This window comes from Varanus komodoensis, unplaced genomic scaffold (assembly GCF_004798865.1).
Source record: "Varanus komodoensis strain SLA01 unplaced genomic scaffold, ASM479886v1 scaffold11, whole genome shotgun sequence".
Classification (NCBI taxonomy): Eukaryota; Metazoa; Chordata; class Lepidosauria; order Squamata; family Varanidae; genus Varanus; species Varanus komodoensis.
Genome location: NW_025335317.1, coordinates 31585226 through 31607579, shown reverse-complemented (window position 1 = coordinate 31607579; position 22354 = coordinate 31585226). Strand labels below are relative to the sequence as shown.

Below are 22354 nucleotides of genomic sequence, written 5' to 3'. Positions count from 1 at the left end.
CACAGTGGCTAACAGTTATATGTATATATGTCGCCTGTACAAATAATTCTCAAAATAGGATAACTGCAGCCTTTTGTATTCTTTCTTTTCTTAAAGCAGCTAAACATGGCAGCATATTATATATTTGATTCTAAAGGAACAGAAATAGACTGCCTCAAAGCTTGTCTTTTCTTCAACTGCTTATCACATCTGCGTATCATACATACTAGTATTTCATGTAGATGTCTGAACCTCTACATTCATGTTTTATAGTTAAGCATTGTTTATTCTGAAGCAAAGTGTTTTTGTTTCTTCATGAGTCTTAATTTTCTAATCAATATTGAGGTCCAGTGGCATGTGGCATGATTTAGGAATTCAGAAGAGCTTGAGTTATATGAAAAACACTGCTGTCTTTCAGCCTCCCTTGCAACAGCAAAATATTAGTATTAGCTTCACTTGCAGGGTTTCTCAGAGAATAAAAGATAGCATGTGCTACAAAATGCTTTGCATATAAAATGTACACAGTGCACTAGTTTCTAGTTTTAACCCTGACATGTGAGAAGGAAAGCATCTGAATTGTATTTGGGTCTTGCATTATCTGGGGAAAAGGATTTGCTGCCAATATTACAGGAAATATGTTGCGTTTACTTCAGTTCTCCCCCCCCCCACCTCCTGCAGGTATACTGACTTTTTCTTTTTATGACAGCTTATTTGTCTACAGTAAAACTTACTATGTTCAAAACCAATCTTTTTAAAAGCTTTATTCTAAAGAAATGATAGTTATTTTTGTGTGTAAAAAAAATCCTGTCTTGTTTTCCAAACTTGGGATGCCTTCCAAGTCATAATTTTGTTGGCAACTTTTATAAAGAATCAATTGCTGGAAAAGTAGCTGGATGAGTTAAATGTGGTTTGTAGAGCAAAAAGGTCCAAGAAATATGGAAATTTGCAGAATCTGCATCTATCTATTATAATTTGTAATAGAATTTAGCAGCTTTTTGGAAATAAGGATTTATTTATTTATTGTAAATGTTTGTTCTCAGACTTGTTAAAGGGTTAAATGACCCTCACATCATTCTAGAACAAGCCATGGATTATTCGGGAACTCTTTATCCCAACCTCAACATCCTGGTTTGGATGACACAGCAAGCCGTGGCTTTAATATTCAAAATGGCCACCAGCACTTATGATGGTCCACCATGACTTAAATAGGACGTTTATTTGATGGTGCGCATCATCCCATGGTACCCAACCATTTAACATTTTCCTCTTACAAGTCATAGCTTGAATATTCAGAAATTGTCTTGGTGCTCACTAGCCCATGCTGCACCTCATCATGGATTAAAAGAAGCTCTTATTGTCAATGTATGATGAGTAATTAACCCTAGAAAACTTCCTTTACTCCAACCTCCAATTTGGTATAGGGGACAGCCCAATTGTGCTGTAGAATAATTTAGTGTTCCATGCCTCTGATTTTATTGTTCTCAATGTCATCTTTTATTATTATGTATCTCTTTTCACAAAAGGTATCATGTTACATGAAAGGAAGAGAGCAACAAGAAATGTACAATTTATAGCATCCAGTAAGCATGACTCAGTTAAAACAAGGGAAAGCAAAAGTTTAAGGCCACATATTCATGCATAGCCTTTTTAAGTAAGCAGTTTAAGGACCTTATCCTCAAGCCTTTATTGTTCATTATATCAGTTTGTTAGCAATAAAACTTGTTTCCCAGATTCAGTCACAGCCTATGCAGAAATACAGTAATAGACACTCAAGCATTCCAGTGAATCAAGAACTGTTGGCAGAAGTCACTGTGTTGTGGCACTTGTGTGGGTGAATAGCACAATGAAGTATATCCTGTAATCTCTCCTCCGGTGAAGCAGCTGAGCTTTAACCAGAATTGTGATGCTGAGGCTCAGTTTATCGCAATATTAGTCAAAACTCCACTTCCTAAAATAGAACTTCCAAAACCCCCAGATTTATAAATAGCAAATGCTTCAAATTCAGAACAAGACCCTCTTTTCAGTTCATTTTCCTTTTTGAGTAATTTTGACCCTAAACTTGGGCAGTCTTAAGTGTCATTTTTCTAGTTCAGGTTACCTGTTTGATTTCTTGGGATAAGTTACCTGCTTTTGGTATTTGATGGCCATTTTTGCTGCTATTTTAATTTTTTCAGGTTTGACATACAGAAATCCATCATCCTAGTGTCATTAATGGGAAAAAGATACATAGTGCATTTTGTTTAAAGGTTCACAGATAGGTTCTTGAAAAATCTCGAAAATAAGGAGACCTAAGTATAGTTTGGCCACCTAATGAGAAGGAAGGACTCCCTGGAGAAGAGCCTAATGCTGGGAACAATAGATGGCAAAAGAAGACGGGGGTGGCAGAGGATGAGGTGGCTAGATGGAGTCACTGAAGCAGTCGGTGTGAGCTTGGGCGGACTCTGGGGGATGGTGGAGGACAGGAAGGTCTGGAGGAATGTTGTCCATGGGGTCGCGATGGGTCAGACACTATCGCGACTAACAACAACAAAGTATGCTTCAGGACTGCTATTTTTTCTGAATAGGAATGGCCACATTGCATTGTTAAATGATTATAGAATATTGCAGAAGCTTTAAAAATCGTTGTGAGGTAGCATTGTTATCCATGGAAATAAAACTGAAGCTTACTTTCAATTCATACGGACATCTGTGTTAATTATTTAAAGTGGACAATATTATCTGAGCTCATCAGGGAAAAAATTCTTAAGGCAGCCTTAGCCCTGTGATTCCTAATATAAATTAGATTAAAGATTTCTGTAGTTCAGTGTGGCATGTGTATAAATTAATAAAGTACTGGCCTGGGAGGGTTGATTCACCTTAGAAGGATCATGTTATATAAATGAATGAGCACAAATTGGTCATGCTTCTAAAGAATTCTGGTTTGCTGTGAACAAACCACATGGCTGCTTTTTAATTGCCTGTTCAATGACAGCAGAGGGGAAGTGTTTCAGAGTTCTGCTTTTGGTCTAAAGAGAATGGAACTTTCCCTCCAAATTACTGTAACCCAGTATTGCCAAAGAAGTGCTCCATCCCCACGAACTGTTGAAAAACAAAATTGCTAGGAATTCTTGTACACACTGAGTCAGATCTCCATTGTGATGAATAGGCAGTGACAAACTGGTGGGCTTTCTGGGAAGTGCAGTGGCAAAGTGTCTGGGTTTTTTTGTGCAAGGATGCTTGCAAACATTTTATCATGAAGCAAATAAGTGAAATCATCTTCCTGGAATCTGTGGTCATTTGAGCTTTGGACCAAGAGTTCCTCAAAAGTCTGGTACAGTCCATGCATGTGAAGACTTGTAGTGGTGTGTCATAGTAAATCACAATCACAGAATGGTGTAGGATCAGCCGCTTGTAAAATAGCTACTGGAAGTATTGTGCGTCTATGAGGAAATGCTTTTGTAAAGTACAGTAATGTAACTTTGACAAAAACTACTTTCTTTACAAATTTGACATTTTGTTCTGTTCTGATATTATTCTCAAAATGTCAACTAAAGCTGCAAAAATGCCAAAGCCTAGAAACTGGGTGCTGATATAAAGCATTCCTTGACTTCTGCCTAAGCTTTACCGATAGTTGAAAGCTAGCATTTGGTGATTTTGTTACACTAGATCTAGACTTAAGATGTGTCTTCTACCATATAGCCTTTTTGGAATAAATGCCCCATCCCCCATAAAAGTCCAGAAAGTCAACATGTAATCATTTTTATAAAACCTGTATTATTGCAACCTTTATTTTGAATATGTGTGTGCTTTTGTGATCACTTTACCTGGCAAAACTGCAAAAGCTTTTTGGCTTAAAAAAAAGGATGGGCAGACTGACTTGATGTTGAATTCATACCTGCATGCTTAGAGTCTTTAAGAGGAAATAGGGAAGGAGGAGTCACATTTATTCATATTGGACTGTATCAGTTGATATGATAGTTTTAGGTTTCATCTGGAATTGCTCAGGATCACTGAACACAAGAAAAAAGCAAACTGTAGTTGAACCCTCAATTTTGAAAATTTAAACACACCTCCTACTCAGACTGCAGGTGGCGCAGGTGGTTTAAACTGCTGTGCTGCTGGGCTGGTTGATCAAAAGGTCGCCGGTTCGAATCTGCACAATGGGGTGAGCTCCCATACTCTGTCCCAGCTCCTGCCAACCTTGCAGTTCGAAAGCATGCAAGTGCAAGTAGATAAAAAGGTGCCACTTCAGTGGGCAGGTAACAGCGTTCCGGGTACCTCGGTGTTTAGTCATGCCGGCCACACGACCACGGAGACTGTCTGCGGACAAATGCTGGCTCCCTCGGCTAGGAAACGGAGATGAGCACCGCCCCCAACAGTCAGACATGACTGGACTTAATGTCAAGGGGAAACCTTTACCTTTTACCTACTCAGAACTGTCTCCATTCTAGTTTCTTGACTGATGTAAAACAGACATAGTGAAAACTGGGTGGTCTTTATATTAGCAAAGCCTGTTATAACAAAATCAAGACTGATCTTGCCAGTGTTACGTCTTCAACATCATCAGTCTTCCTCTCCCAATATTCCCCCCTTCCTGCAAGTCTTATTGTAGCATTTTTTAAAAAAAATTGTATTATATTTTATGTTTTTAACTGTATGTAATCCATATGGTGAACTTGGTTTATTTGGCAAGTTAAAATCATAATATGTAGATAACAGAAGTATGGAATGATACTGTAAGTGGGCATCTTGGAAATTACTACTTCCCTCACTGCTTTCTTACAGTACTTTCTGATGCTGTTCCTCAGTGTGGGCCAGGTTTATTACTTTTTATAGAGCTTTTCCTCCTTCACCTTGATGAGAAGTTGCTAACCATTAGGTCAGGAGCCTGCCCTTCTTTGCTTGCTGTATGGTGTTTCCTTTCTTGGCAGAAATGACTTAGCGGTGACTAATGTAGATGAAAGACAGATGTGTAATGCTTTAGGCTTGACTACCCCTTGCTTACACACCTGGAGGCAGTTTGAGAGAAAATAATATTTTCATGTATGCATCTTAACCCACCTCTTTCTCCCATTAGGTCATCATGGCTGCTGTTGGCTCCACTGCTCTCACCAGCTGCCCCTCAGCAAACAGTCTCGCCTTGTTGCCTCTGTCCTGAGGGAATGCATAGGTTTCATTGGATCAGAAATTTAGTCCCTCAGTTTGGAATTGCCAGCTCCCATGTCGAGGTGCTTTCATCACCAACTGAATTCTACGAACTTATGAAGGTGATTGGTGTATCTTCACTGCATGGGTCTGGTGTGTCTTCACTGCTGTAGGGTGGCAAGAGACTATAGATCTCAAGAGGTTGTGTTTCCTTAGTGTGTCTGGTGCTGCTTTAAACTGCCATATTAAAATGGCAGATCAGACTTTCAGAATGTGCAATTGTCCTGTTATTCTTCAACAACTTTCTCAAGTTTATGGATCAGAATAATACTGCCTTACCATTCCATAGTAAATGGGTCATTATGGTATTCTTCTTGTAAACTAACATTCCTAGGACCCAAAGTTAGAACAATTGTATATGGGGGAAAACTTTTTCCAAATTCTACATTGTTTTCTTCTGGGTATGTTGTAACAATGAGGGCAATCACTTTGAAAGGAGAGAGACTATTACTCAGGATTCAGACATATTAAAATGAAGGGAATAAGTGCATTTTTATCTTGTGTTCCGGGAGACATAGCATGCTCTATTGAATTTCAGGGGAAATAAGAACATGGTACTTTCAGCTTGTTACAGAAAGGACAGATCTGCTGACTGGTAATGCTGAGTGTCTGCATATGAAGAAAAGTGGTGCTGGGGGACTCCCAGGATGTTGTTTTTGAAAGATAGCTAACATGAATTGTAGCTCCTTGTTGGTTGGACATGCAATAAATATGGCTTACTACAAAGGACTTCCTGCTTGAATCCATATACTACTGTCCCTCAGGGTTGTGCAAGCTTTGGGTTGTGACTGCTTGGACACCAGCTTGGCCTTGTTCATCATGCTTTTAATATAATTATCTTTCTCTGTGGGAATTTCTAGACATAGAAACATAGAAACAGAGCGAGTCAGAAGGGGTCTCCCGGGCCATCTAGTCTGACCTCCAGCACCAGCTGGCTCCGCTCACGACATGCCCACCATGTGGACGTCCAGCCTATCCTTGAACAGCTGGTTGTGTTTGATTTTTAATAGAATATGGTTTGAAAACCATTGATTTTCAAGTTCTTTGCCTCCTTTGGTGGTACAGCAATGAAAACTAGTAAGAATAGAAAAGTACCAACTTGGGTACACTTAAAAGGGAGAAAAGGGAGAGCCTGTGGTTCTGTGTGGTCTCTGTGCATCACAAATATGGGCTCTATGTTAGCTCAAAGCCCTGTTTTAGAAAACTTCTATAGCTGAGGAATTTTGGCAAGCACCATCCCCTCAACATCCCACCATGAGGGTTTCCAGTGGGTTCCTGCTTGGAGAGCCTCATTTTGGAACTTCTCTGCATTCAATGAAATATTGGGTTAATATATTTAGTATATTTAATATATTAGAATTGTTTGCTGAGGTTTTGCTTCCTCTTTTTCTTCTGTCATTTTCCCCCTTTACTTTAAAAAAATGTTCTTTTGTGATTGCCTAATAGGTATGTGGCCATTTCAGTTATGTGCCTATTGTGGGAATAAATGGACATTCTTCATGCTTGGAAAAAGCTTCCCACTGTCAAGCTTTTACTAAATAAGCCCAAAGAAATTTCTCTGAAGAAAGGCAGTGAAAGTGATAGAGGAACTGAAGTAGACTATGGCTCATGTTTCTGCTATCTGCACAGAGGGTACAACACCTTTGGTTACAATTTCAAGACTGAGGGATAATGATAGTACCTTCCTGGCTTTCCCTCAAGTAATTACTTCCCAAACAGTGCCTCCACCTATATCACCAGTACATTTTATCCAGCTAACTCAAACCAGCTTCTGCTGGTTACTGCATAACTATGGTATCTTCCGTACTGGGGGCTCTGTCACATTCACAGGAGAGGAAGGGCATGCAACAGTGTAAACTGAATCCTCCAGTGTTTCCCATCTGTCTGGCATGGATGTCTGCATCCATCTATTTTTTTCACTGGAGGCTTCAGTAGAATCCTGGAATGCAATCTCCTTGTTAGAGAAATTGGGGCAAATTTCAGATCAGATCATTGTTTTTGAGATCTTGAGACAGAGCAGCCCAGTTCTATATTCAGAACCCAGTGTTCAGTGGCCATGAATATAAAATTTTCCAGGCTGGTGCTGGTTCAGCTCCTCTTAGACTACCCAGAGTAGTAATGGAAGGCCCCTTCTTTGATGCCACCCATGTCTAAACTACCTGAAGGGATGTTTCAGGAGATGGAGGTTGCATTTGCTTTTACTAATCCTGCTTCAAACTCCATTGTTGTTGAAATAGTACAGGGTAAATCACAAAAGCTTCACTCCTCACCTATAAACAAGGAAAGTCATTGTCTCAGCTTATTGAGAAGATGAATGTTTCCTTGAATTAAGGTTTCTAATTTTCAAGTAAGTAATGTTGGGTTATTTGCTATTCCTCTGGGAGACTTTTGGGCACCTCTTCCACCACCTTCCTGAAGTTAAAAGGGACCTTGCTCAGATGTTCCAAGGTGAAGCCACATGCAAGTAGCAGATCACCACTTCTCAGCACCAGATGGACTGTGATGCCAAAGTTTTGGTTGGTGCAATTATTTCAAGGTTCCATGACTGAAGTCTGTTGGTATATTTCAAAAGAGTTGGTCTTGCACTGAGAACTTGCTGTTGGATGGTCAGGGTCTCATCAGTGTTAAGGCATTACAACAGTGGAGCCAACTACCTGGGCGGTTGTGGGCTCTCCCACACGAGAAGCATTCAGGATGCAACTGGACAGTCATCTGAGAAGGATGGCTTAAGTTGGAGTCCTGCACTGAACAGGGAGTTGGGCCGTTTGTCCCCTCCCAACTCCACTATTGTATTCTAAGGCTGTTGAGGCATGGATTCAGTCCAGAATGTGTGAAATACGGCACAGTGCATGGCACGGAGCCAGCTATATCCTCCATTGCTATCGTCCACTTGTGATGCACTATCCCTACCAGGAGTCAGGACTAGGGAAAATATATTGAAAGCAACTCTTATTTTTTTTTAAAAAAATGTGGTTAATAATAAACTACTACAAAACAATACAAATATAAAATACATCATAAAAAATAAAAAACACAATATACCAAAATCCCCCATATATAAATACAACTAGTGCACCCTTCCACTGGCACCATGGCTATAGAATATTTATTCTTTCATATCTTTCTTCTTTACTTCTTCAGACTTTCTGCTCTTTCAGAAATACTCCCTTCCATCCAAAATTGCATTGAATCAACCAAAGGTTTAATATCCTTCCCTTTTATTAGTACATGTTCAATAAACAAACCCAATATAGCATTAAAATCATTCTTCTTTATCCTTTTTGATGCTAATCCCACAGGTCAACTTATCATTAACAGCTATATTCCAAATTTCTTTATACCAGTCAGTTACTTGAAGATCTTGTTTCTCCTTCCAATTCTTTTGGAAGCAATACTCATTAACCAAAATTAGGAGTTTTTGCTGCAAGGATAATGGGGCTATTATCCCATCTTTATCTTTTTGCTCTGCTTCCTGTCTTTGGAACTTTGGAAATGTGTTTTTTTTCTGTTAGCCTGGACCAATCTAATATTGGACTCCTTGACTCTCCATCTTCCATAAAGACTATAGTTCAAGGGCCTCCCTCTGTTTGGGATTTCTGGCCAGCAGCTCTGATGCTTGTCCTTTGACAAAAGGCACCATAGAACCTGTTACACTTGGTTGTCTCAGCTGTGATTGTACTCCCAGTACTTTACCAGAGAGGGCTTTATCTGATCCTTGGTCTCAGAGAAAGTAATATCTATATCAGGCCCCGAAAGTTCTACATGTTGTGATGTTTGTCTGGACAGGACAGTGCTCTATATTTTCCCCCATTTTCCACCCATCACCCAAGTCCAGGCAAAGACAGTGATGGGCAGCACAAGGATCATCCTTATCACCCCGTCATGCCTTCACTGACCCTTGTTTGCCCCACTCCTGTGCCTAGCACTTGGCTTCCAGTAGTGCCACATCTTACCCAACAGCAGGGCAGAGTTCAGCAGCAAGATGATCAGGGATCCACATGAAAAGATAAGCCGTCCTCTTGTGTAAAGAGTTGAACCCAAACTGGAAAGTTCTCCCCAGTCCTTCCCTTTCAATAACAATGCAATGCTATCCTCAGGGTGGTTTGCATTGGTGGAGAGCTAGCTGGGGAGATCTACCATCCAATTGGGTTGTTTCTCCCAACACCTCATCAAGGGATCAGGGGCTGGGTCCTGCACCTGGTCCCCCTTCTCTCCTAATATTCCTTGCATTGCTTTCAAAACCAGCTTGCTCTCATTGTTGGCCTGGGAAAATGCAGAAAGTGATATTGAAGGAGTTTCTGTCCTACCTTGCTTCCCCTGCCATTATCTCTTCCTCTTCTACAGAATCTGATGATATATCTCCCTGAAAAGTCAGCAAAGAGCTAGCATCTGGCCTATCCACTACAAAGACCTTCAGATTGGAGGGAAGGACTGAGCAGAAGTTTCTAACTTGAGTTCAACTCTTTGCATGAGCACAGGTTTATCTTTTCAGCTTTATAGGCTACTTAGTTACACTGCCTTTTTAGCTCTGAAGTTTCAATAAGTTTCTTTATTGTAAAGGACTCTCTTGCATTTTGGAACCTGAGGGAAAGGAAAGAAAGGATTATCTCAAGATAGACTGTAGTGACTTTTGTGCTGTTCTGCCATCCAACATATTTTGGATGATTTTCACCTCTTGTCGTAGAAGTCGGCATTCCTACTTTGAAATGGCACTCAGGTAAATTGCACCTGCTCTGTGCAGATCCTCCTTATCTCATTTTTCATAGAAACAAAGTGGATTTTCGTCCTGACATCAGTTACCTTCCTAAGATAGTGTCAGTGTTTCATCCAAACCAGAACATTGATCTTCCAGCTTTCTTTCTGTCTTTCTCCATCTACTCTGCTAGAGTTGTTCCTTCATTCCCTGGATGTTTGCAAGGTGTTGGCTTTTTATAAACTGAGGAATGAGTTATTCAGACAAACCTTCCCCTCCCCCATCTGTTAGGGCAGTAAGTGCACATCTCTCCTAATCTCAACACAGCACTTTGCTTTGTGGGTTGCCAAATGATCTAGCTTGCCTGTGACATGACTGGTCTTAACTTGTGTATCCCAGTCTGAGCTCACTCTATTTTGCAGTGGTGGTCTTGCTCAGGTTCAACAGAGATGTCACCATTCCTGACCTGTGCAGGACTGTAGCTTGGCTGATGCTGCTCACATGCATTCAGCATTACTGCTTGGATGCCTGGACCAGAGTTGACCGCTCCTTCAGTCATGCAGTCCTCCCCTCCGTTCTGCAGTAGAATACTGACCTGCCTCTCCTAAGTCAGATGGCTGCTTGCTCATATGTGTGATGTGCAGAGACTATGAATAAGCAAGTCAGATTGCTTTTCCCTGTCTGTAGTTCTCTGAGTGGTCCTCTGTGTATTTACACAAATCACCCATTCAATGTCATACTCTGGTTTGATGCAATCCAGAGCTACAATGTTGGTTTCAAGGAACACTTTGGAGATATGCATGTTGAGATAGTAGGAGAAATTTCCTGTCAAAATCCCTCAGTTATAGGAGTTTCCTGAAACAGCTCTGCACATGCACAGAACCCAAAAGTGCAAATGCACAGATGGTCTACAGTTACAGATAAACAACCTGTCTTTATGACAACTAGAATATTAGCATTGGTTGGGCCTGTCCTTTTTGCACCTTTTAATTGATTGAAGATGTGCATGTGCAGAATGTTTGTTTCTTATCTCTCACTAACACTATTGTATTCCCTTCCCAATCATGGGTAGGGTTTCCTATTAACAATTTGTCTTTTAGGTAGGTCTGAGTCCCATCAATTCTCACTTTACAAAGTAAGCACTATTGAGTGTCCTTTGGAAGGAGTTTGGGTGGACCACATGACAGACGGTTGAGTAAACCTGATTTTTTCTCTTCTAGGGACAAATAAAGGTAGCCAAGCGGCGAGTAATTTTGGCATCACTCTACCTTGGAACAGGACCACTTGAAAAAGAACTAGTAAGTGTTTGAGGCATTCAAGACATGACTGGTTAAAGGGTGGCTTAGACATGGCTTTTCTTGGAGATGGTCTCTGGTCTCTCTTTAAAAAGCTCTTAATTCATTGATCTTCCTTCACCTTTGTGTTGGAAATTTGTTTGTGTTAGCTTTGGTAGACCAGAAGAATGAAGGTCAGGCATACGCTGTACCTTAGAACTACAGAGTAACATGGGAGGTAAGAGTTTGTGGATTGGTGCTCCCAGACGCCTCATGGACCAGTTGGCTGCACTCTGGCATCGTTCACCGTGCTAGCCAGTGTGCCAGTTCTTCATGTGTGCAGTATGTATCAACGACAGGTGGTGGTCTGTAGACTCTATGCATACATTATCTTCACCTTCTTTCTTTATTCAGAGTGATTGTTTTATCTTGCAGTGTTTTTAGCCTTCCTGTAGCTTTGTTTCTGACTAATGAGGAATGCTGGAAAGAAATATTATGTTGTGATGGGCCACCAACATCACAAATGCTTCTGGATCTTTTCACTACCTTAATCTTTGCCTATTGTACCTCTAAAAGGAGAGCAAAGACAAACCTACAGTACATGGCAACCGCTAATTGCTTCTTTTGGGTGGGGGCAGGTAGGTGGATGTCTAGCTATGAAAGCTCTACTGACTTGAGAGGCACACAAAACCTTAGCAGTAATGCATACGCTCAGAAAATCAGTATTCTTTGTACATATGGAGTTTGGTTATACAGCAGGACCCCCGTATCCACACAGATCGGTTCCAAGCGGATGCCTGAAATCATGGATAATTGCAAACATTATATTATATATGCTACATACAAAAATTTTCTTTTTTTACAGATTGACCTGTTCTTACCTCAGCAGACAATTCTTTTCTTTCCCTGTTAAAGCAAGATTTTTTGCTTACAGGAAGCACTTTACAACTTTTCTTTGGCAGTTTACAGTGCTTTACGACTTCTATTTTGGCTAAGGTCAACCGCAGTGAACTTGCAAATGTGGTAAGTGAGCCTGCAGATACAGGGGTCCTGCTGTATTATATAATTTTGACTATGTGGCATACCTGGAAGTAGGCTACCTTGTGCTTTCATGCCTGTCTTGTTCCTTTAGGTGGACTGCATTGAAACATCATTGGAGAGATCATTGCAGGGATCTGGGCCTTCCAGTCTTAAAGTGTCCATTCTGTTAGACTTTACAAGGGGATCCCGGGGTAAGTATGTGTGTGTAGTTTGGTCACAACCTCTTCTCATCTAGCTGGACTCCGTCTGTAATTAGGATTGTGTGAGGAATCTGTCCAGGGAGAGAATTGGTTGGATTCCTTTGGCTCGGTTCTCCAGACACCAGTGTGCTTTGTGGCAGCCCAGAGTCTGATTTCCTGGTGAGCTCACCCAGTGTTTGTAGGGCACTTGCAAGCAACCAAGCTCTGCACACGGCACAAGCAGCACTGCTCTTGTACATGAAGAACAACTGCTCCAACAGTGGCTGCTCCTAGTGCAGCCCTAGACTGCTTGTAGTGTGTCTCGGGGTTTGGACAATTGCTCCTTGCGTGTGAGAGCAACACTGCAATCAGTCAGGGGACTATGCCAGGAACAACCATGGCTTGAGTGATGCTGTGAGCAGTTGCGGGGCACTGCTTTCCTGGCGAGCCCCTCATGACAAAGCACCCCACAACCGGGCTTTTTTCATTCCAGTTGTAGCTGCCTTTTGGACAAGTATTTACACGAAAGAAGGTTGCCGGTTGTGCAACTAGGACTCTGCAAGTGTTTGCTCTGCTTTCTTGAGAAGACCAGACTAAGCACAATAGGAAGCCTGCAAATGCTTAGGAGAGATTCCAACCCTACTTGTAACGTTAGACATTTCTGCTCAAGATAGCTGTGATTAAATAAGAGGATCTGAGCTTTCATTTGGGATTAGTAATAAGCCAAAAAGCAGTGCAATGTTCTGCAAATGCTCACAGCATCTGTATGCACCTGAAGAAGCTAGACAAATCTGTCATGTATAAAATCTGGGTAAAATATTCCTAATATTAGCTTCTGTTTTAGACAAAAGTAACTCTTGGTGCTCCAGCTGTTATCCTTCTCCTAGGGTTTTACCTTATCTTAGTCTGTGGGATAATAGAAATGCTTAAAAAGTACCTGCTTTTCTGAACTAGTGTTACATAATCATAGGAGAACACAGACATGCCAATCCTGACAAACAGGAATTATTCTTTGATGATCTTCAGGTGCTGAAATTTAAGTGCTGTAAAATATGCCTTTATAAAGTAGCCTGCTTAAATTCAAATAGATAAAATTGTAGCAGATAATTACAGTATTTCCAAGGATCCCAGAAAATTCATTTTCTTCTCATTTTCTTCATTTTCTTCCAGGCCAGAAAAACTCTAGAACCATGCTCCTTCCATTGCTGAAGAGATTTCCAGAGCAGGTCCGTGTCTCTCTCTTTCACACTCCTAATCTGCGTGGTCTTCTCAGACTTCTGATCCCTGAGCGTTTCAATGAGACCATCGGGTTACAGCATATCAAGGTCTATCTCTTTGATGATAATGTGATCTTGAGTGGGTGAGTCCCTTGATACAAGGAAATTATGGCTTACATGGGGGAATTATCTGATCTCCAGTGGAAAAGGATATCCACTAAGACAGATGTCTGACTTGGAGAAGTGTGATATGACCATTTTTCCACCTTTCCATTACTGGAATATTGCCACTATTTCTAATGAAGACAGGCCCTGTCAGCTTGTTCCAATTTTAGCCAAGTAAGATTGAGGAGGTTAGTCAAGAAGACAACCTCTTCCTACAGGTACTGTTGAGCTTCCTTTAAAATTATTTTTATAGGTGGTCTTTTTTCAGCTATACCATACATACATGACTTGGGAAACTGTTGACATTCTCATCAAATTTTTGGCATTCTCCCCGCTTTCCTTCTCCAGGGCCAACTTGAGTGACTCCTACTTTACCAATCGTCAAGATCGCTATGTATTCCTCCAAGATTCACCTGAGATTGCAGATTTCTTTACTGATTTAGTAGATGCTGTTGGGGATGTGTCCTTGCAGCTGCAGCAAGATGATACAGTTAAGGTGATGGAAGGCATGATGCATCCTTACCAAGGTAAAAAGACCATTTAGTAAGCAATAGGATAGAAGTACATTTTAGGTGGTGTCACTTTCCTTTTCAACACTCAAAGGGCTGAGTAGCTGGACTCACCTAGATAGCTAAGTTTCCTCTTGTATTTCAGTAGCATCAAGGTACAAACAAGCACCTTTCAAGTGGTTTCAGGAAAGAAGGAATGCCACCTGTATGAGCAGAAAGCCATTTATGCTCCATAAAGAAAGTCCCAGGTCTAACTTTTCAGCTCTCTCTAAAAGAAAAGGACTTTGGGATAAGGCTAAGAGAGACCTTGGAGAACTGCTTTTATGCAGAAGAGACAGTATTAGTATCTCTTTCATTGGGGAATGAAAGGATTCAACTCAGGAGTCCTCTGTCTGCAAAACATGTGCTTAACAGTGGAGCTACCATTCCCTCCTAATAGGTTGTTAGCTTGCCCCTGGAGATGCATGTGTTGGGTATGTTCAGGTGTGGGTCTTTCTTGTATGAGAAAGGAAGTATTCTAGCTCAGCCACTGGGAATTGGGGTTAACGCCTTGCCAGTGATAGTTTTCAGGGTTCCAAATACAACGGGGTTCTGACATATCCTTTGTACTGTGACACCTGACGGTAGGATTAACAATGATGGAAGAAGTTTATCAACAAATGGCATTGTGATATGGGAAGTCACTGTTGTCCCAGACGTTTGGGTGTATCCTGTGGATGCAAAGCTAGAGCTAAACAGTCTGTTGGCTGGATAAATTATATGTTGGTAAATAGTTTTTGTAACCTTGCATTCAGTTGCTTCCTGGACAACCAGGAAGCATGGTTGGGAGGGGAGGGTGTTTGAAAAAAACAAACAACTCCCAGTATTGTCATAGAATTTAGTGAATAGTTTTGTGCATGCTGCTCTTACGCCGAATGTTATTGTCTGCTTTTTAGTGGGAAGGAGACAATGTCTGTCAGGGGAATATTTTTCCTTTGCTACAGCATAGGGAAAGTTAATTTTGAATATAAAGTGTAAGGTGCTGCCCGGTCACATTCCCTTGGGAGGTGTTTTCCAAGCACTGCCAACTATTGAGACATCTTCCCGGCAGCTCAATTGCTGAGATTTCGTCTTCAGGTGAAAGTTTCACAAAAGCAAATGTATTAGGAATAGGTAAGGGGGGACTGCCCTCCAGTGTTTGTTTTCTGGATTAGCACACACAAACTGTCCTGTGGAAAAAAGCATGCCGATCACTGATTTTAGCTGGCAAATCCTTTTTAGCTGGTGTGTAAATCTTTGCCCCAACTCAGTATAATCAGATACTACAGCTAGTAGTAGTACTGCCAGTATCATTTTTAACAAAAGTTTTCTGTCCTTCAGTCCGTCCATCACCACCACCACCACCACCATCATCTAAAGCTTTTATATACAGTTCTGTAGTAAACACTATAGTAAAAACTTCCGTCCATCCGTCCTTCCTTCCTATTTGTCTTTCACATACAGTGAATTTTGTTAGTTAAATGAATTTCTTACATGGAAACAACATTGTGTTGAATGAATGGGGATTGCTTTAGCTGGAACCATTTTTTCCCACTTGGGAGCATTTGTATATTTTTCCATGTTCTGTCTGCCTTCACACTTTCTTTCATTTGATGCCTTCCTTTAGGAATTTGGCCCTGACTCTTCCAGACATTCTTCAAGTAGTGCTTAAGAGAGTTACAAATATTAATTGTAGTTGCTTTAAACTAGAATTGAAAAGGTTTCAATTCTGACTGGAAACTGATCAATGGAAACTGATCAGATGCTCAAATCAGAAGAAATTGCTGTTGGTGGAAGAGAAGATTAATAATTTGCCTGCTAAACAGTTGAAGTGACTCTCTGTTGAACAGTCACTTTCCCTGTTCCTTTCCCCCTTCATTGATAGTGCTATACCAATTTTCCCAGTTGCAATGTGTGGCTGTGAAAGCTGGACCCATAAGGAGATCAACCCTGACTTCTCTTTAGAAGGCCAGATGCTGAAGATGAAACTCAACTACTTTGGCTACCTAATGAGAACGGAGGACTCACTGGAGAAAACCCTGACGCTAGGAACGATTGAGGGCAAAAGGAGAAAGGAATGGCAGAGGATGAGGTGCTAGATGGACTCACTGAAGCAGTTGGTGTGAGCTTAGGTGGACTCTGGGGGATGGTGGAGGACAGGGGGGCCTGGAGGAATTTTGTCCGTGGGGTAGTGATCGGTTGGACACGATTTTGCTAACCAACAACAAAAGTAGTCTTTAGGGGGGAAGGTAGGCATTTGTTTTGGTTTATAAAATCTGAAGAGCAGCATAGATTTTTCAAAGACTAGCTGAAAATGTAAAATAGTGACCCAGCTCTTGTGATTAGAACTTAGTGACCCAGCTCTAAGGCCATTCCTCAGGCTGGATGTTAAACAGAAAAGGGGGAGCAGGAGAAAATAACAAAATGTTGCTGGTAAAGGGCTCAGTTAAGTCTTGTCTGCAGCACTGATGGCCTTAAGATGGTGACAGAAAGCTGTTTGCAAACTAATGTTGAAATCTTATGCATACATACTGAGGGCATAAGTGGAAGTAAAGTCAGCAGATCTTATTTCTGAGAGGATAATAACTATTCTGGACTGGATTTGAGCTGCAAATGTGTGACCAGTACAAAAGATCAATCTGACGTGAAATAATGCTGTTGCTAAAAGCTTCAATGGATTGCTTTTTCCTTTATTTTGTGGTCCACCATGCAGAAGACCTGAGTGTCCCAACTGGTGCTAAACATGGATTTGAATCACTGATGGCATTCATATTTTTTAAAGGAGGGTGACTGTTACTTGTTAGTAGGCTTCTGTTCAACCTGAGATTTTTTTTCTACTGGGCACAAGCTTACTTAATTATAACTTTGTGGTAAGCTATAATGTCACAACCAAGCTCTTGTTCCCAGAGTATAATGAGGCCATTCTATGATGGGTATGTGAAGAGTATCGCTGTGTAGTGCAGATGAAGATATTTGGGGAAATGAGGGAGCATGAGATTTGAATCCCATCTGTCCTAGTAATAGCCTTTAGCAACAAGAGAAATAAAACATGTCGCTTACCTCAGTTCAGAGAATTGAAATGGATGAAATCATCATTATGGGCAGCTGTCTACAGTTTCCTTAATCAGGTTTGGTTAAGAGACTTCCTGTTACTTTTTAATGAATAAACTTGGTAAATACACAGAGCCGGATCTCTCCCTTTTCTTCAATGAGATGTGATTGTGTACAGTTCTGTCAGTGTCATTCTGAATGTTAACTTTGGCTAAGGCTGTGCAACTTGCCTTTATAGGCTCTGATCAGGAAGCCTAGAAAATATCAGATTTGGTAAGTCCTGATAAATCCAAATTTGAAAAGACGGAAGGAATAGGTCGAATCATCCCTGTGGCCTGCATTTGAAATGGTGGACACTATTCAGAATTGCTAATAACATTTGGCTTATAAGCTTCTTTTGGAAAATACATATTTCTCTCTATCTTCTGGGCTGATTGAGTTTCTGTGTTTCCTGACTTGCAGAAATCTTAGTGATACTCTCTTGCTTCCTCCGCAATTTCATTGCAATTGTACAGGTAATGTTGTATATTGTCTTTCATTCAATCATGTATTCATACCCCTAGGAGACAAGATGGCCTATTGTGAAGCAGCAAACAGGAGAGTGATGGAAGTGATCAATTCTGCAAAGACCAAACAAGAGCAGCTTCACACTCAGACTTTCCATAGCAACCATACAGAAGAAGATATCCCATTATCCAAAGATCCAAAGCAGTCTGGTGGGCAGTCAGAACCTGATACATGGATTTATCCACTAATACAGATGAAACCATTTGGAATCCAGATAGATGAGATGGTCACAGAGACCCTCTTGATGGAAGCAGAGCAGGGTGCCAATATCTTTCTCACCACAGGCTACTTCAACCTCACACAAGCCTATATGGACCTCATTCTAGGCACCAGGGCAAAGTATCAGATCCTCTTAGCCTCACCAGAGGTGAATGGGTTCTTCGGGGCCAAAGGAGTGGCAGGTGCCATCCCTGCTGCCTATGTTTACATTGAGAAGAAGTTCTTCAGCGAGGTGTGCTGTCTGGGTCAGCAAGAGAGAATCCGATTACAGGAATATTCTCGAAATGGGTGGACTTTCCATGCTAAAGGTGAGGCATCATAGAGGAGAGGCACTGAATCTAAAACAAGAGCTCAAAGGAGCTTTAATTTGATTATCCATTGAGATAGTTGAAAACTTTCTCGGAAGATTGGGCTTCATTGAATTCTGTTTGCTATCTGTCTGCATCAGCTTGGGGAGAACACTCTGTCCCTTGAGAAATTTTCATGCCAGGCCCTTGAACCTGCAAACAAAATCTGCTCTTGTTCATCATGGGTGATTTGATTGTATCAAAAAGGCTAGAAATATACAAATATCATGAGACACCACTTGAATCCAAGTTTGCTCTGTTGTGGCAAACGTTAGCAAGAAATTTAACCCACAAGGGCAGTGTAACGGCTATGATTTAGCCATTAAATAGAGTAACCTATTGTCCCAGAATCAATCAGTAGTTGAAAAACTTTTTGGCATGCTGTGGATAATTAGTTTGTCTTAATTAGCTGCTTAAACAAGCCTAAGCAGTGTAAAATCCATCAGTAGGCTTCATAATCAAGTCAGGAATAAAACACATAGCAATTCAATATGTGTGAGACTAAATCTGTACCAACCATAGGAAGAAAGGAAGAGATTGCAGGCTGTTGAATGTTAGCTGTTGCTATTGACCATGTCATTTGGTCTGATATTGTCTCCTTAATTCCTGTTGCAACAATGTAGCCATTTGGGGAAACAGGAAATTGTACAAGTTATCTCCCTGTAAGGAAGTGGCTGGAAGGCATCTGAAGGCTACTTGTTTGGCAACTTGGTATGACAACTCATGGTCTGTGGTCTGATATGTACCCCTGTCCCAGCTGCCATTCAGTCTTTCCTGCCAGACTGTTTGAAGAGAGATGTACTTGTGCTCTGGGGATTAGGCGGAAAGGGATGTTGAAATCAGGTGTGCCTCTCACAGGTGCATCATGACTGAATATTTCAGCGTCCATCTCTGTGAGGAAAGCCGGAGGGGCTGGCAAGCAAGGAAACACTGTGGCGCTCCGCAGAGAGGAGAGGGGTTTTCAGGCCATAGTTCAGTGTGGAGAGCTGCATCAAATGCGTGGCATGTCTCCAGTTCACTGGGAAATGATTTGATCACTTTGCAAAGCTGAAAGAATATGCACATTGTAAAGTTGGGAAGGATATACACATCAGATTTGGAGGCCCCAGCATTAGGCTTTTAACAAGCTGTAGCAAGCTAAGCACCCTGCAGTTTTTTCCAGCTTTTCCTTGACATAACATGTGGCCTAGCTCTTCAGGAACGAATGGGGGTGTGCTGACCTCCTGTGCTTCTGTATCGCAGAAAGCAGCAAAGATGAAGCCTTAACGTGTGAACAGCAGTACCACCTTGGGCTCCCTGTCGCTGCTCTCATGAGACTTAGAGCACCTTTGCAAGGGAGTGTAATTAATCACTATCACTTGCTGGGAGTTCTAAGGTGACAGTAAGCACATTTTGCTATGGAGGACATTCTGTAGTTCCTATAGTCTGCTTTCCTTTGTGCTGAGGAGCCTTTCTGCCCTTTACAGTATTAATTGGATCAGAGCAAACTGAGCAAGTTTCTGGGTTCCCTTGAGCATATCCCAAAGGTCACATCCGAATAGGTTGCATTTCTCCAGGGATCCCTGCTTTTGTTTGTCTGAAGCTTGTGGCTGTTAATGATTATGGGAATGCTGCTATCTTCCTTGCCTTCTTCCTGCAGAGCTTCTGGGAAGAGGGTAGGGGGTGGGGAGTGCTGCTGACTAAGCTCCTTTCTCTCAAGAAAAACACATTCATGTCTCTACAGAGTGGTGCTCAGCCACAACCATGTGAAATGGCCAGGGATGGGGCCATGCAGGGAACAAAGAGCACTGTGCATGATGGTGCTCATTCTCAAATCTCTGCTGTCAAGCAGCTCTTTCAAGTGGCGGCGGCTAGATAGATTTTACAGAGGGATAGAAGATGCATCGCTCTCTAGTCGATGCTTTCCCAGGCGAGTTCATACTGTGCCACCCTAACGTGGAGCGAGTGGAACAAACATACAGCTCTGTCATGAGCTCTCCATAATGCTGCTGGCTCTCCCTGAATGATGCAGAACTGAGAAAAAATAACATTATTAAGTATTTCACAAAGGGTAATCACATAAGAAGAACCATGTCAGATTAGACCAAGGATCCATCTAGTCCAGCCTTCTGTTCATACAGGGGCCAACCAGCTGCCCAGTGGACAAGCATGACACAAGTGTGACAACATTCTCTCGTCCGTTTTCCCATGCAAAGGTATGTTGTCTCTGATACTGGAAGTGGCATGCAGCCATTTGGAGAAGCCAAGAACTACCTGCCATGAGTTTGTCCAGTCCCTTTTTAAAGCCCTCTAAATTCACTTGCAGAAGTGAATTCCATAGTTCAGCTATGCGCTGTGAAGAAGTGCTTCTTTGTCCTCTGTCCTGAATGTCCCACCAATCTGCTTCTAATATTATGAGAGACGGAAAAAATGTATTCCTATCTACATTCTCCACACCAGGCATAGTTTTGTATGCATGGCTCCATCTGTCATGGCTCCTCTTACCTGCCTTGTTTCCAAAATAAACAATCCTATATGTTACAATATTTCCTCATGGGGGTGGGGTTGCTGCAGCCCTGTGATAGTTTTAGTTGCCTTTTCTATATCTTTTCCGCCTTCACAATACCCTTTTTAGGTGTGGTCACCAGAACTGTACACAGTATTTGAAGTGCCGTTGTGCTATTGTTTCGAGGACAGTAGATATTGATAGTAGATAAAATAGTTTCTTTCATAATTATGCCTAACATGGAATTTACTACTGCCGCTTCTTTTTTCCCCCAGCAGCCATGTATTTAGTTAACGTTTTCATCAGACTATCCACCAGACCCCCCCCCCCCAAATCTCTTTTTGGCCAATTACTGCTATCTCAGTTTCCATCAGATTCCAGATTAAGTTAATGTTCGTTGCTCCAGCATGCATCAATTTACACTTGTTTATACTGAAATACATTTTCCAGTTTGAAGCCCATTCTCCCAGTTTGGAGAGATGTTTTTGGACCTCCTCACAATCCGTTTTTGTTTTAACCATCTTAAGTGATTTAGTATCATTAGCAAACCTGGCCACTTCACTACTTGCTTCTAATTGTAGTTCATTTCTAAATAAGTTGAAAAACATGAGGGCCCCACAGGAATCTGTATTGGGACCACCGTTTACACTCCTGCATTGGGAGAATCTATCATTCATTCATACTCCCTACTTTCTGTTCCTTAATCAGTACTGTCCTGTAAGAGGACTTCTTTTATTCCATAATTTTGTTCAGAAGTAGTTTGCTGAGGCATTTTTCAAATGGAAGGACTGCTATTGAACTTAATAATACCAGAGTCCCCAAATTCCAGTTCTGTGAGTAGTTGTAGTGCCTTCAGAATGTATTTGTTGTTGCTGGGGAGTGAGGAAATAGAAGTGCTGCAGGACTGGCAGGGAGTTGGATTCCTGTGTAAGTGACAGCTTTCTTACAGTATATGCCAGGTCAAGATGATTTCAGGCACCCTTAGTAGTTGGAGCTGTTGATAATTATTTTTTTTCTCATAATCAAGTTTGGTTAGAATTCAGAAGTACCTCTTCCTCTACTTGTGACTGAAAGGCCTTTTACAGATTGCTATCTGGGAACCAGGGTGCCATGGAGATGAGAGTAAGGATAAGGACCAGGTGTGGGGGAAGCTTGGTGGGGGGCTCATAAGTACCCTCTGAGGAGAGGGAGGTATGTTCTTGGAGGAAGGGAATACTTTGCTCAGTTATGCCTCTGTGTGTAAGGCATCACCTGGGACCCAGTTAAAACTTCTGTATTGTACCTGAGTGAGGATTGAGAAATTCTTTGGATTTCCCCTCCTGGAAAGGTGAGTCATGATGTGAGCAAATGCAGCCTGATAGAGCAGCAGAGCCCTATCCACAGTACAGCAGGGAGCCTGCTACTTCCCCTCCCTCCCGCTCCTCTG

General features: G+C 41.6%; 1 protein-coding gene across 3 annotated transcripts in view; it reads left to right on the top strand.

The window, feature by feature from the left end:
• Positions 1 to 22354, top strand: part of PGS1 (phosphatidylglycerophosphate synthase 1) — a 41417-nt gene that overhangs the window by 8723 nt on the left and 10340 nt on the right. For all 3 annotated transcript variants that reach the window (XR_006413714.1, XM_044419875.1, XM_044419876.1), the window contains exons 2-7: positions 5036 to 5225; positions 11077 to 11154; positions 12263 to 12362; positions 13521 to 13710; positions 14081 to 14259; positions 17874 to 18404. Coding sequence is in view for 2 of the 3 variants with exons in the window: in XM_044419875.1 (XP_044275810.1) it covers positions 5036 to 5225; positions 11077 to 11154; positions 12263 to 12362; positions 13521 to 13710; positions 14081 to 14259; positions 17874 to 18404 (1268 nt within the window). In the remaining variant the exon portion in view is untranslated. The remainder of the gene's footprint in view (positions 1 to 5035; positions 5226 to 11076; positions 11155 to 12262; positions 12363 to 13520; positions 13711 to 14080; positions 14260 to 17873; positions 18405 to 22354) is intronic.